The sequence below is a fragment of the Uloborus diversus genome, chromosome 6 (genome assembly GCF_026930045.1).
Source record: "Uloborus diversus isolate 005 chromosome 6, Udiv.v.3.1, whole genome shotgun sequence".
NCBI lineage: Eukaryota > Metazoa > Arthropoda > Arachnida > Araneae > Uloboridae > Uloborus > Uloborus diversus.
This window is the reverse complement of record NC_072736.1, coordinates 51,361,531-51,376,290: the sequence shown is the minus strand read 5'-3', so window position 1 is coordinate 51,376,290 and position 14,760 is coordinate 51,361,531. Positions and strand designations below refer to the sequence as shown.

Here is a 14,760-nt window from a genome sequence, read left to right as displayed (position 1 = left end):
TGCAGCATGTTGTAAATATCTATACTTTGGGTAAAATCTGAAAGTGAGAAAGGGAATGCGATTGGCTGCGAAACGGAATTTCAGCATGTTTCGCGTTGTCCAACCTCCCTCCCCTGCCTCCAACTTTCATGAAACAAGTGTCAGAAGTTAGTTTGCCCGTTCGTTGCATATAAACATTGCTTTATCGCTTTATGTTATTTTTCAGCCAAAAAAAGAAAAAAAAAACAGAATTTTCTTTTTAATATGTATTTCGGGATTTGTGTCACAGCAAGAAGCTTTTACAACATAAAAAACCCCTAAAATTCCAAAAAAAAAAAAAAAATCTTACACATATAAGATATAAGATTTTAGTATGTCCCGTTAGAAAAATGAATTTCAATCGACTGTGGTAAAAATGCTTCTTAAAGTAAAGGGTGTTTTTTTTAGAGGTATAGAACTTTAAGTTGGCAACACTGTTTGATTTTTGTGCCATTTTGATAGCTGTCGCTTATTTTGTGTTCAGTTCGGTTTCCCATTTCATCATGAATAGACAACAAGGCGGTGCAACATGCCACACAGCGCGTGTCACAATTAATTTATTGAAAGAAACGTTCGGTTAACGAATAATTTCGCGTAATGAACCCGTGAATTGGCCTGCAAGATCATGCGATTTAACACCGCTGGACTACTTTTTGTGGGGCTATGTGGAGTCTCTGGTCTGCACCGATAAGCTAGAGACGATTGACGCCTTGTAAGAGAACATTCGCCAGCTTATTATTGACATACGGCCTCTATTGCTGCAAAAAGTGAGAAAATAGGACTTTCCAATTGGATTTTCTCCGAGCCAGCCGAGGTGACCAAATGCAAGAAATCATATTTAAATTAAAATGGCAAAGAACCATCTTTCGAATATTCATGGCAATTAACAACATTTAGCTGTGTTTTATTTGAACCTAAAGTTCTCTACATCTAAAAAAACACCCTTTATATTAAGACATCAAAAATTTTACCTTACATTATTTTATGAATCCTTAACATATCTTCAGGGGGTCACCTTTTTAGCTTTTGGCAATGGAGCTCCAGACATATTTTCCTCTGTGGCCGGAATAGAACAAGAGCGGCCGGAGTTGGTCATAGGAACATTGTTCGGTAAGTTTCATTTTTTTCGTGAGAGAAGACACATATTTATTTCGTATTTTGATCGTATTTTCGCTTATTTGAACTGTTTGAGGCATTAGCTTAATGGCGTTTTTTAAGAAAGTAGTTTTAGAACTTATATATTTATTTTAAAAGGTTGAAGGTTATAAATATTTAAAAGGTTAAGAGTAATTGAGCAGAAGGTCTTGCATAGTATTTATTTAGAAAAAATTGAATTATGACTGAACTTGTTTCTAGGTGCCGGCATATTCGTGACATCGGTGGTGGCTGGATCCATCATCGTGGCCAAACCTTTCAAAATTATGGAGAGGCCGTTCCTGAGGGACATTATATTTTACGTGTGTGCCGCATTTTGGGCTTTCCTACGCTTCTATTATGAAGAAGTCTCACTGTGGCATTCTATAGGTAAGATACTGGTTTAATACAATTGATTTTTTTCAACGCTGTGGCTGTTTAGATCAGGGTTGGCAAGTCTCTGCCGAGGTGGTTAAAACCACTGGTAGAAAACGGTTAAAAGCGGCATGACAAAAACCCCTTTCTGCCACATTTGTGGAAGAAACTGGCAAAAAATGACAAAATGATCTAAAAGTAATCATTGATAAACAATAGAAAATTTTCATGGGAAAAATAATGAAATGTTAACCAAAGCGCAATTTAATCACGAAACCATTCAAAATGAAATATTACGTTGTTTGCACTCTGCAGTTGACTCTAAGAAAAGATGGATCGAAAATTTAAATGGTTTCTTAATTTAATGTGTGCAAATGAAAATGTTTAGAATATTCTCGCAACAGAAATAGCAGGCGATGCCATCAAGGAACAAGTAAGATTTGTGAAACTTTCCTCTATTGTATATTTTTTTGAACTGGTCCGCAATGTAGTAACTGTAGTAGGTTAATATTCACAAGTAAAATTCTGTCACTTTCTTCTTGATTACATGATAATTTCAATCTCACTTTAGATGAAGTGTATAAGTTAGCACATCTGTCTGTTCAAATATATATGTCAATTTTTTTCCTAAGTGCCCATAAAATTCTCGTTCTTTGTTAGATTAATCAAAATATTACAAGCATCTGCAATTATACAGTTCTCTTAACTGAACTAAACCAAGGATAATAACTGGATTTTATCTTTATTATGGAGTTACATTTTACAGTTTATTTGAACAAATATAATTTAGTAATTGCTTGAGTTATTAAAGAAACTTGTCAGTTTTTGCCAGTTTCTGCCGGTTTTTACCAGTTATAACCAGTTTCTGCCACTGGCAGGGCAAAATCCAGTTTCTGCGGTGGAAAACCAAAACTGGTTTAGATTAGGTCATTAAGTAGCTAGACAACCCAGGGATCCTTTTCAGGTAAACTTTTTTCCCCTCTGGTGTTCCTTAGCGCTCGGTTCTCAAAACTAGAAGGTCTTTTTCTAGGCCAGAAACGCATCTTATGATTGGTCCATAGATCTACTATAACTAGATACACAATCCATAGCAGCAGTCACTGGCCGCTATTGAACGCCCATATCTTGAATTAGACGGCAAAAGTCTAGCCTACTCAGGATGCAACTGCAACCACTGATCTCCAGTGTTCAGCAAAAGTAGTTTGCGTACATGTGCTAAGCACTCGAACGCTTGCCAGTCTGTTCAGTTGCAAATGAAACTGGTTTCTCGTTTTTGACTTGCCTTTCCTCTGTGCGCCAAGACGTTTTTAGTATCGCTGTGTTCCTCCATTTTCCCAACATGGCCTGCCGATTTATTTCATTGTACTTTGGTGAAACTAATGAAATGAGGCTCGTTAAATGAGCGAATACGACTTTCTTTATACCTACAGTAGGATTCCGATTGGGAACAACCTATCTTCGGTAAATCAAAAATTCACGATTAAAAAGGGTATATAAAAATGACTGTCAGGAGACGGTGGAAACTTTAACTATGAAATTAAGCATGTAAACATTTTCAGAGCAACATATTTGCAAAGCAACTGCTAGTTGAGATATTTTGATTGCTTTTATTATAAACAGCAAATTTATCCAATGTAATCCAAACAAGTCAAGAAAACCAGGGTAAAATCCAAATGAACTCAGTAGAATAACCTTTTTTAATTCCCTAATGGGATGAAGGAAGTAGATACATAGCCTCTACTCACAGTACCGTATATGAAAACGAACATGAATGTTCTGCTAATTGCTAGTGGTAATGAGCAAGCACTATTCATATAGGCTATAGAAATCGGCTGTTGTAGAAATATTATTTTCCTTGACAATCTCTATGACACCTCAAAGTTCTCTCTACATTTGTCGAAAAGTTAGTCTATTTATTTTTACTTATCAGCATTCTCATTTTTTTATATGTTTAAGACAAAAAAAACTTAGAATCTTCAAAGCAAGCATTATTTGGAATTTGTATCACTGAAGTTTCTAAGCAATACGTTATGGCAGTTTTTACCTTAAAAATTTATGTTATATTTAGTTATGAAATTTTTATACTTCCATAAAAATATTATTGTGATTAAAAAATAAGAAATTACACTTTATTTTCTTTGCTTATTTAGCGATACTAAGTACTGAGGCGAAAACTTATAATTCTTTATAAAACAAATACTAAAAGTTGCTTATTTATGTATTAGTTTCTCATTGTCATTTCAGCTTTCATCGCTCTTTACATACTTTACATTTTGGTCGTCATTATCAGTCGCATCATCTACAATCGTTATCAGCTTAAGAACAAACCAAAAATACCAGGTAAGTTAAAGAGATGCTTGTATTTAAACATTACATAGAAGTGTGGTATTCAAAACCCAAGAGATTAAATAATCATCATAAAACGCAGTTTTAGTTTATTTTTGCACCAGCAATGACTCAAATGCCCTGTCCCCCCCCCCCATGTTTAACATTGCGATTGATGTCCTCTTCTCTTCTAAACGGTTAGCGTCAAACTGCATGATGCCATACGCTACACAGAGAAAGAGGATTTGTTAGTCAGAGTGCAAAAGGAATTTGTCGGAAAATTAAATAATCGTTATGAGAGCAAAATACATAATTATTTCAATTTAATCAGTAATTGAGAGAATTATTATTATTATAATATATATATATATATATATATATATATATATATATATATATATATATATATATATATATTTATATTTTTGGTTAAAAAAAACCTTGGGTGGTTTAGATATTAAATTGCATTGTATGATAGTCGCGTATGCTTTTTTTCCATTGAACTTTCAGATGAAGTTGCTAATAAGGGAGGTATCATCAAGCTAATTTATGATGTTTTCCCACCCTAGAAATAGAGATAGAAAGTCCGGAACCGGAAGCAAAGAGGTCGCCTTCAGTAGCCTTCAAGCCAACCGGCATTGAAGATGATCCGGAAGCTGCTGGTGTTGTTTTAAGAAGTAATTCTTTTTATTTCATCAAAAATTTTGAAATGTTTAATTGTGTGTTGAGCAATCAATGACTGCTAATTGTTTTCTCTGCCACCAGAAGTGGCATCACTTATGTTTTAATGTTTGCATGTAATCTTCTCGAGAATGGCTAAAAAATTATGGTTTAAGCAAGGGATTAAAAGAATCAGAATTCCTCAAGGATTAATTTCATCTTCATGAAACTGCAATTGCTGTTGTTGTCGTATCCGTAGTTAAAAAACACGGAAGAAAGATTGTAGCCATTGCCTGGAGAGGTTGGACTTTTTTATTCATTTACTGAGATTTACAGATTACAGAGAGGTTACAACACCCAGGGCACTGGTGAGAATAGAAGCCACGACCTCCGGCATATGAAGCGAAGCTTCTACCACAGAGCCACAAGGGCCCTGAGACTGCAATAATCGGATATATTTTTAAAAGACATCGAACCCTATTTTGCAAAATTGGAACTAAAAACATTCTTGCACATTTAAAATTTTGATACCAATCGAAAAAAGTGGATTTTTTTTTTTTTTTAATTCTTTTCTTTTACCAAAAAATATCTTTTAATTGATGCTGTTCGGCAAATATGGGCTGGTGTCCTCCATTGTTGCTGGTGGCATCTTGTGTTTTAATTTTTATAAGACTATTTTAGCCTAATAAAATTATGTATTAAGTGTATAATTAGCTATCTACTACATGTTAATGCATATTTAACGAAAGTGACTAATTATGTTTTAAGATAAAATAAATATTTTATGCATCCGATGATTCATTAAAATTACTTTTTTTTGGGGGGGGGGGGGACTTTCCTGATCTTCTGTATAATTTTAAAAAATTGTGATTTAAGAGATGAAAATAGATTATTAAGATTGCAATAAGAAATACGTTGTCCAGCAAAAAATGCAGACATCGTTTTAATTACAATACTAAATTTGGCCACAACTGAGTTGAAGCAAAAGACAATTCAATTTCAGTTTATAAGTATTTGAAAAATTATGGATTAAGTAATTCAGTTTAATCTTCAGATTATGTTTAAATGTCAAGCTTTTCGACCGCTTAGAATGTGTTTGGTGTTTATATAATCGTGTTTTTCCTCCCCTCCCATGTGCTTCATTTATTAAGACCTTTGAGCACTTATTTCTTTTATACCGCGTAAAACTCCTTGTTTCATCTACATTTAAGAAGTAAAGATATTATTATTAATGTATCTAATGCTTTTTAGTATAATGTTCTGCACTAACATACGTGTGATTTTTCTGCAATGGAATAAATTCTATAATTAAGCTTAAAAACGGCAATTTATAATAATCATTATACTCCTCCGGTTAAATTATGCTAGTAAAATAATTATCCTATTTGCAAAATTATAACCAGGTAATGGAGGTTATTCATCAATAAAATATACGGTTTTGAATGTGTCCTAAACGTCTGGGTCCAGTTTTAAAGGTCAGATCTTTCAGCAGTCTATAGGGGCTCTTCATTGTATTTCTGTGTAACCAAATATATGTATAGAAGATAGTCCGTTATTGGATTACAACTAAATTACATATTCTATCAATTAGGTCTAAACTTTTTCAAATAATAGTTATCGTAACTATTCCCACAGCTTTTGAAAATGATATCTTGCCTCCAACATCATGAAATACATTTTAAAGTGGTATTTATGAAAGTTCTTAAGTCATGTTTTTGTAATTTACAAATAATTTCACTTATGTTATCAACATAAGCATTTGTTAATCTGTACTTGTAATAAATACGATTACTTATAATAATGCTTCTCAATGTGTAAAGCTTCAAACCAATGTGTCAAAAACTAATTATGTCTATAATAATGCCTCACGCTTCATAAAATGCCAATTTTTGTAACTGCTTAACGCTTATTGATCAACTTATCTTAACTGCGTCGTGTGCTTTTTGGAATTACGGCTGACATGTCTGCGCAAAATCCTTCAAAAATAGCTCTGTCTGTTTCCTAAGTGCGGCTAAAAAATTGTCTTTTCTGTAGAAATATTAGTTACAGTGAAGTTTTAATGCTCTTGACCAGGTTTAACGGACGTTCTCTCCTATGCCATTTATGCAATCGGCGGTCGAGGAAAAACAGAATTAAACGAAAGTGATAGTAAGTGCTTCTTTCAGTTTTCTTCCGCGAAAGGCATATAATGGGGTTGTTTCCTTCAGTCAAAAGTACTACTTTTAGTCACTGAAATGAATAGAACAAGCAAAAAAAATCACATAGAGCCAGAAAATATTTTTTCCCCCAACAGTTGTTTTTTAATTAATTTTTTTAAATGTCCGACTTTTCAAACAAGGCGTGGTCTTGATGACGTCACAAATGATGATTTTTGCGCATCTTTCTGCCACGGTTCCACGTTATGATAATCAAAAAGCGAATTACAATTGCTCTCTAAGCTTGCTGTCAACCATATGTTGCCAATGCATGTGAATAAAGATGCGAATTAAATATTTTGGTCTGTGAATGGCAACGCTAAATGGCATTTCATCATTTTTGATGTCATCAGACAAGCATAAACAAGGAAAGCGCGCCGATTTAAGTATTTTTTTAAAATATTAAACTTAAACAAATTATTTAAAAAATAGTCATATCCCATGTTTTTAAACATACTCTTTCAGGAAAAAATATTTTTAAAACTTCTGAAACTACCCCATTACGAGAGACGTTTTTAATGTAAGGTCCGATTTGAAATAAAAAAAGAACGAGTACAGATAGAGCAAAGAAATTTATTGCACAAAAATCTATTACCCTTACGCTATTTTTCGACATTGCTCCCGTGATTTTTCAAGCATTTGTCATAGCGTGGTACAGGTTTTTGTATACTTATTCTTGGAAAAAATGCCGCAGCCATGGGTAACATGTTCTCTGAGCTCATTATTGTTGTTGTGTCACAGACCACCTAGGAAAGCCTTCAGATGCAAAACAAATGAAAGTTTGCTGCGAGCGAGGTAGGGGCAGACAAGGGGATGTTCAAAAACGTTCCAGTCACTGTTATAACCAGGGGTTCCAGACGAGTGAATATATTCCTTCTGAGGTGAAAGCATGGTACCCTAAGGTGCAAAACTGGCCAGGAAATAGAACAGAGGAGCCAAAAGAACATGCAATCACAGAAAGACTTGCCGCGCATGCGCTTTTGTCTTAGACATGCATTCAACCACTTCAATATGGCGGACAAATGGTGGTTGCATCTATGTATCTTTCACATTGAATGAAGTACACTATTGGATTAAAACACAACTTTTCTAGGATTAATTATCCGAAATAACAAGTAAGTACAGCTTTTGATCATTTGTAGCTTTTAGGGCTTTCAAACATAGTTAAAAGTATTTTAAAGTGCGTTTACTGCTTTTCAGTTACCGTTACTGTCATTTAGGTTCAGTTTATTGTTACTGTCGTGAAATTTCCATTATTCAAAACGCTACCAAAAATATCTATCATTATTTTCTTGAGTACTCGATAAGCAGCATTTAATCACCAAAATAACCAGCTAAAATTATCAATAATCCACTAGTGAGGACCAGAACAAAAATGATTCTTGTGCTTCGTAGGATATAACAGACTTAGCATGCGAAAACGTAAACAGCAAAAAAAAAAAAAAAAAATCTTTCTCCGTCTGTTTTTTTTTTTTTTTTTCCTTTTTCATTAAAGTGTTTGAATCATTTCCTGTTAGCGGTTAATGTCTCGATAGCGTTAAAGTTTCTTTTGTTTTTTAAACTATGGAAAAACTTCTTGTGCATTTTATTTTGTTACTCTTGCCTAACGTTTATGAAGCGATTTTGCTTTTCCGTAACTGTAATATCCCAGAATATTTTTGGCTCTTCGTGTAAATAATTCATAAGTACCTCTATACTTCATTTTCGACACGGTCATGTTTTATTAAATGTATAATTTCTCACATTATTTAAATAATTACTCGTCTTTAAATTATAACATATTTGTGACAGCTCTTTGATACCAAGTGAAGGGTAGATATTTATTGTTTTATTAACTTTTAAGGTTACTTTGTAAAAAAAAAAAAAATAAAACTCATCAGAACGCCGAATTTTTTCACACGTTTTTAACGGCACCCTAGTTATTATTATTTATTTTATGAATTTTTAAGAAGACGATTATGATTTCATTTGTCCGAAGAGTTTTTCATTTGCTTTTACCGGCCCGTGAGTCAAACGAGACCCACACCAGAAACACTGAGTTAGAGCACTATCAGGTAAATTAAAGCAATGAGCACTTCTTAACTATGTTGAAAACTCTGAAACATGATCAAATGCTGTAATTACAAGTCTTAATCATTTCCAGTACGGAGTTCAATGTGAAAAATGTCCAAAACACACAACTGATCTACAGCAAGGGTGTCATTTCTGTCTCTGAAGGTTCCTTTTTTTTTTTTCACCCCGGCTGCCTATTTTTTAAAAGGTGCCTGTTTTTCACCCTATTTAGAGGTGCCGATTCTACTCCTTATTGGGTGCCGCTGGTGAACAAGCGTTTCTCCCCTGAAAGGTGCCGAATGTATCCTGTAGTTTTAACAGTGTGTAAGAGTCCCCATGGTTGATTACAAAAGCGGAAACTTTCTAGGAAGAGGTGAACAGAAACCTGTACCACGCTTTGACAAATGCTTGGAAAATCACGGGAGCAATGTGGAAAAGTAGCGTAAGGGTGGTAGATTTTTGTGCAATACAATTCTTTGCTCCATCTGTACTCGTTCTTTTTTTATTTCAAAACGGACCTTACTTTAAAAACACGCCTCGTATTATTTTGTTGCTAGTAAACTAGCCGCAAAGCATGTAGCAATTTCAGCATTAAAAAAGACTGCTGAGAACTAATACATAAGCTCTTGAAGAGACTTAAATTATCTGATCCTTCTTCTTTGATATTTTTCACTCTACGTGGTGATAAATATAGTACATATTTAATAAAAAACCAGAAATCTCGGAAGGTAATTTGAAAAATACTATAAAAATTTTTGCGGACCGAAAAAAAATCTTTTACAAGATATTTACAACAAATGCCATTGTACTTCTACAGATTTTATCGTAATTGAGATGCATTTCACTAATGCAATAAAAAAAATTGTTGACTTTTTTAGACTAAGAGTTAAAAATTTAAAAAGTAAGATTAAAAAAATAATGACTAAAATTAGCATCCAGTAATTGGAAACGATAGATTATAGGCGTAAAATGAAATTTATTTTACTAACTTGCACAACAACATGAAACGTTTTTACAAAATGAAAAATACACGGGGTCATATTCCTCAATAACTCCTTTGTCTGCTGCTTTACGAATCTGAAATTTTGTTTTCGCTTTTTGCAGTTCTCTCTCTATAAAAAGGTTATTTTTATTTGCGTATTACATTGGTCAACAAGGTCTCTGTTCCTCATTAAGTAAGTGGTGACGTTTATATTTTAGGGGGTGCTGAAAAAGAATATAACAGTAAAAATGTTCCATTATCCACAGATTTTTGAAACATCCAAAATCTTTAAAATCTCAATTTAATGACATTCATTCAATACATGTACAATATTTTTGCCATTTACCAGTATATAAACAAGTAAAAAGCTTAAATCTGGTATAAAACTCAAAAAACATTCATTGTTGCAAAAGTTGTAGAAGAATGGAAGAGATTTTCGATGAAAAACATAATGATATTTGTAAAAAATAACCCTAAATTTCATACTTTATGTAGCTGTAAATGCCTTAACTGAGGATGCTTTATTATTGACCCTAACACAAACTTAAATGATATATAATATTACTATGAGATTGCAATAGTAATCCCGAGCATATTAGTAGTAAACCGTACATGATTAACAATTTTTTTGTTTGCTCATGATATCCCGCTTAAATTGCAGAAATATCCTGGTGGAAGCGCTTCCCATGCTCGTCGCTCACAACTCCCATACTTTCAGGGGAACAAATGTCAGTGAAATTGAACATCTTAATTTTTTGTAACTTTTTAACATGTCTCTAATTAATTTTTCATAATAACAACTTTTATTATTTCCTAAGAACTGACTCACAACATTTTTCAAATCAATCCATGCTGTTTTTCCTAAATCACTTAAACTAGCTTCAAAATTTTGCTCCTTCATAAGTTTTCTTATATGTGGTTCAATGAGAATATCCTGCTTAATTTTTGCATAAATGAGTGATGGGAACTGTTCTTACAAATACTGAAATCCACACCCTTTTTATCCATTGATTTAACGAAATTCTTCAAGAATTCCAACTTTATGTGTGAAGGTGGGGAATGCTTTTTTTTAAATTGATTATAGGAACGTTTTGCATATTTTTTTTTCACCTGCAATATATTTTTTGCGCTCTGACCACTTCTTTTTGTATATAATGTTCATGTGTTGCTCTGCTGTTCCACTCACACAGAAAATAGCAGTATATTGCATAATCAAATTGCAGGCCAAAGAGAACGCCAATTACTTAAAAAACTGCCCATATGCTCCAATTATGATGTGAATAGTCAATTTCATGAATCAATATCTTCATATTTTCGTCGGATTCTTTCATTATGCAAGAATAAGCTATGGGAATCAATGGCAGAGTATTTCCACGCGCCGAAAGACAAACTCAACTACCGTGATCTTGCGTGAAACCGAAATGATACGGAGTACCTATCGCCATCTGCTCAAGGTCACATATATGAAACTTATCGAAGCGAATTCGGTTTCTACTCTGTTGTTACATGTTCTATCGCTGTAATGAGTAAAAATATGTGTCTGTGGATCACATGTATCTAAAAGAAAAATATAGTAAACGTTGAACTGCTATAAGTTAGCATATTAATCCAAAACTTATAAATAAAATTTCTTAAAATTGGAGGGTGATAGAAAATTTTTGAAAACTTATTTTTTTTCAGCATCTTGAAATCTATAAGAAACACCCAAAATACATTGAGAAACAGAAAAATCGTTAAAATTTGTTTTTCAGTGTTATTTTAAATCAGATTGAATCACGTAAAAATGTTGAGGAAATATTAAAGTGCTCTCAAAACTTCATTTTACTGTTCGTAATATAGGGGTTTTATTTTAAAATAATTTTTAATCTTGATACCCGAGTGCCTATTTTAGCGATTTAAAAATGAAGATCTTTACTGCTATGGTCAAAACGTAATGGTGTCATGGAATTTTCAAGTAAAGCATAGCAAAGTATATAGATTTTAAATCATAGGTAAAACAGTATCGAGCAATCTTTAGGTTCAGATTCCTACGCAAGATAGATATTTCATAAGAAATCTCAGCTAGTTTTGAATAATGAAGAGTAAAAGAAGCATTTTTAAACCTACTAAATCATAAAATTGAAATAAAAAACATTGCCAGTTTCGCAGTAGCGTTCATTTTCTCCTTTTTCTCGTATTTTTTTTTTTTTTTTTTTAATTATTGAGAGTACCGTCGTACCTTGGGTCCTTGCACGAGCCCATGAAGGTGTATACTAAGAGTAATGAATACGTTTGGGTCATACTCGAAAAGAACAGTTTCTCTTGTTTCAAATATTAACACAGAAGTACAAAAAAGTTAAGGGATGGTTTTTCATATTTTTTCTCATTTTCTTCTTCTTGGAAAAGTGCGGGAGTTCGGTGTGGAATAATCACTAATAGAACTTTCAATTCTTTCCCCGATATGCTCAGTCGAATTCTTGTTGCGAGATCTACCTGAAAAAACAATTCACTTTAAAAGTCAATAATATTCTTCAAGCCAACCGCAAACAACGTCAGCCCGATGTCAAGGCACATTATCATTTTTAAAAAAACTCCATCGCTATCACGATGCATTAAGTCGATGAAAATATCTCGCGATCGGTGAAAATGACGATACCTATACCTGCCAACAATTTCTCCAGTTTTACATGAGGTTGAATGTAAAATTAGCACAAACGAGTATCAAGCGAGCACCAGTTCACCCCGTTGAAATCACATGACAAGCTTTGTAGGCAACATGCTTAAACGCTTAGAAGAATCTGTTGTGATTAAATAGCCATTGGTTGGTAACTAGGCTCGATGGGCTCATGGGGTTTGCTGAACTCCATAATCCTAAAACTAGGCCTTGCCAACGGGATCATATCTGTTCAGGATACTTGATTTCAGTCGCCTAAGGGTCAAACGGCAATGCACATAAGTCCAGCAAACGTACTTCGACCAATAGAGTTACAGTACTCGAGTTTTGGGCAAACATATCGAAGCCGAATTTTCTCACACTGTCCTGTGGGACAAGTCTGCAATCCTTCTCACATTGATCGTTTGTAGTATTTCACGCACACGTATCTGGTAAGCATTCGTAGTTATCCGGTTCGTTACTCATGGTTAGAAGTTATCACTGAAAAAAGAAAAAACATTTTCTCGATCCGCTCTAAAAGCTGAAATGTTGAATATCGTAAAAATTTTCATGTTGCTGTTCTCAATTTGTTTCGGGCCAGCTTTTTACGGTGAAGGAAAAAATTTTTTTATAGCTGTTGGTTCTCTAAATGTACGTAGGATTGAATTTTTATTGCAGAATGTAATATTGTAATAAAAATCATCACCAAATAGCTTTAAATCAGACTGAAATTTGTGATATATCTAGTTATATGCAAGTATGAAATATGTGTATCTTGTTTAGAGTAATTTTGCCAAGAACTGTATATACATTTAAAATGGCTTAATTTATCCCATGTATCTTGTATTGCTAAACCTTCAAACTTTAATGCATCCAAAAACATGGAAGCAGTTTTTATTGCAAGGAATAAATCCGCACAATGAGAAATCGTTGACGGCACAGTTCGTATTTTAACACATAAAGGAATATTACACTCCCAGCTGATCAAAGATATGATAAAAATACAATTTGTATTATTCAACCGACAAAAAAAAAAAAAAAAAAAAAAACGCATAACACAAACACTTTTTTTTCATTAACAACAAAATACTTATTTAAGACAATCGTCAAAGTAGGCATTAAAGAAAAATCAGTGATCTGTACTCATAAGTAAAAAAAAAGAATTTAAATAAAGTATTTACTTGTATAATCGAACTATTCTTGAACATTTTAAAATCGTCATTCTTTCTTAATATGAAATCTTTGTTTTACCTTTATCCTTTAGGGTTCAGTTTCCGAGGCAGTATTTCCGGGGTGAGTTCAAAAAGACGGATTTCTTCCTCACATTCACATCATGAGCACGTGATCAAAACACTGACGCAATCAGTAGATTCTCATCCTAATCCAGTCTACAAAAATGGTAAGTCCAAGTTGAAAACTGAATTTTTCTTATTTACGACACAAATATTTCAAAAAGACGAAGTTTTTAATAATTGTTTATTTATTTTATTTTTAAAAGTATACCATATCCATTATGACTTACTAACTTAGTATTTAATCAAAAGTAATGGTTCGAAGACTCAAAAAAATTTTATATCGTATCGTAAAGTCGAACAATGCATGCTTTTAGTTGTTTTCTTAGTATTGACTATTTTTCGTAATGATGACAGGATATTTTTTTCCCAGGTCACACTTTGCCTCCACCATTGGACTCCCAAATTTCTAAAACAAGTCTCTCCAGTCTTCTCTCTAGAACTGGCGAGCAAACAATACTTAGGGAGTTCCTGCTCCTAGTTTCACCCATCGACATAGAAGCTTGGTCTGAAAGAGGATGGCTGTCTAAGATTTTCGAAATCGCTAAGGTAAAGGACAGGCACCCACAAAAGCTAACTTGATCGAATTTTAAATGCTTGAACTCTCTTTGGTTTTGTAACATACCAAGTTTTGTGACATACCAAGAAAGGCTGTGTAGTAGGAAAAGAAATGGTCAGAATACGACTTCTGGAACTTTAAAACCTTTGACTCTGAATCCTTTTACCAAAATCAGTCCGATTCCGACTCCACAGCCTTGGCAGAGTAGCAGACTCGGTAGGCAGATTCCTGGAATTTTCAAGTTTCCAACTCAAACTCTTTAATCTCAAAGTCAGTTTGACTCCTACTCTGCAGCCCTGATTATATGACATTTTTGTATACTTTTACATGCTCATCAACCAGTCTATCTTACGCCTTAGGGCAACCTTAGGACATGAGCAATGTCTTGACAGTTGTTCAATGTCTTACTGGTGCTCTGAGGCCATGATATGGAAGTGTTTTTATTTTTTATTTGTGAACGCTTAAATTCTTTGCTGTTTTTTTCTTGTGCCACCCAGGTTGGCAATTTGGGGGGCGCTGCTTCACTTTTCCAACTG

General features: G+C 33.6%; 1 protein-coding gene across 1 annotated transcript in view; it reads left to right on the top strand.

Moving 5' to 3' along the window:
- LOC129223952 (mitochondrial sodium/calcium exchanger protein-like) overlaps positions 1-14,760 on the top strand; it is a 92,596-nt gene that overhangs the window by 62,260 nt on the left and 15,576 nt on the right. Inside the window, exons 7-12 of the mRNA XM_054858336.1 lie at positions 1,026-1,128; positions 1,375-1,542; positions 3,772-3,867; positions 4,422-4,529; positions 13,638-13,772; positions 14,039-14,214. Coding sequence (XP_054714311.1) covers positions 1,026-1,128; positions 1,375-1,542; positions 3,772-3,867; positions 4,422-4,529; positions 13,638-13,772; positions 14,039-14,214 — 786 coding nt within the window. The remainder of the gene's footprint in view (positions 1-1,025; positions 1,129-1,374; positions 1,543-3,771; positions 3,868-4,421; positions 4,530-13,637; positions 13,773-14,038; positions 14,215-14,760) is intronic.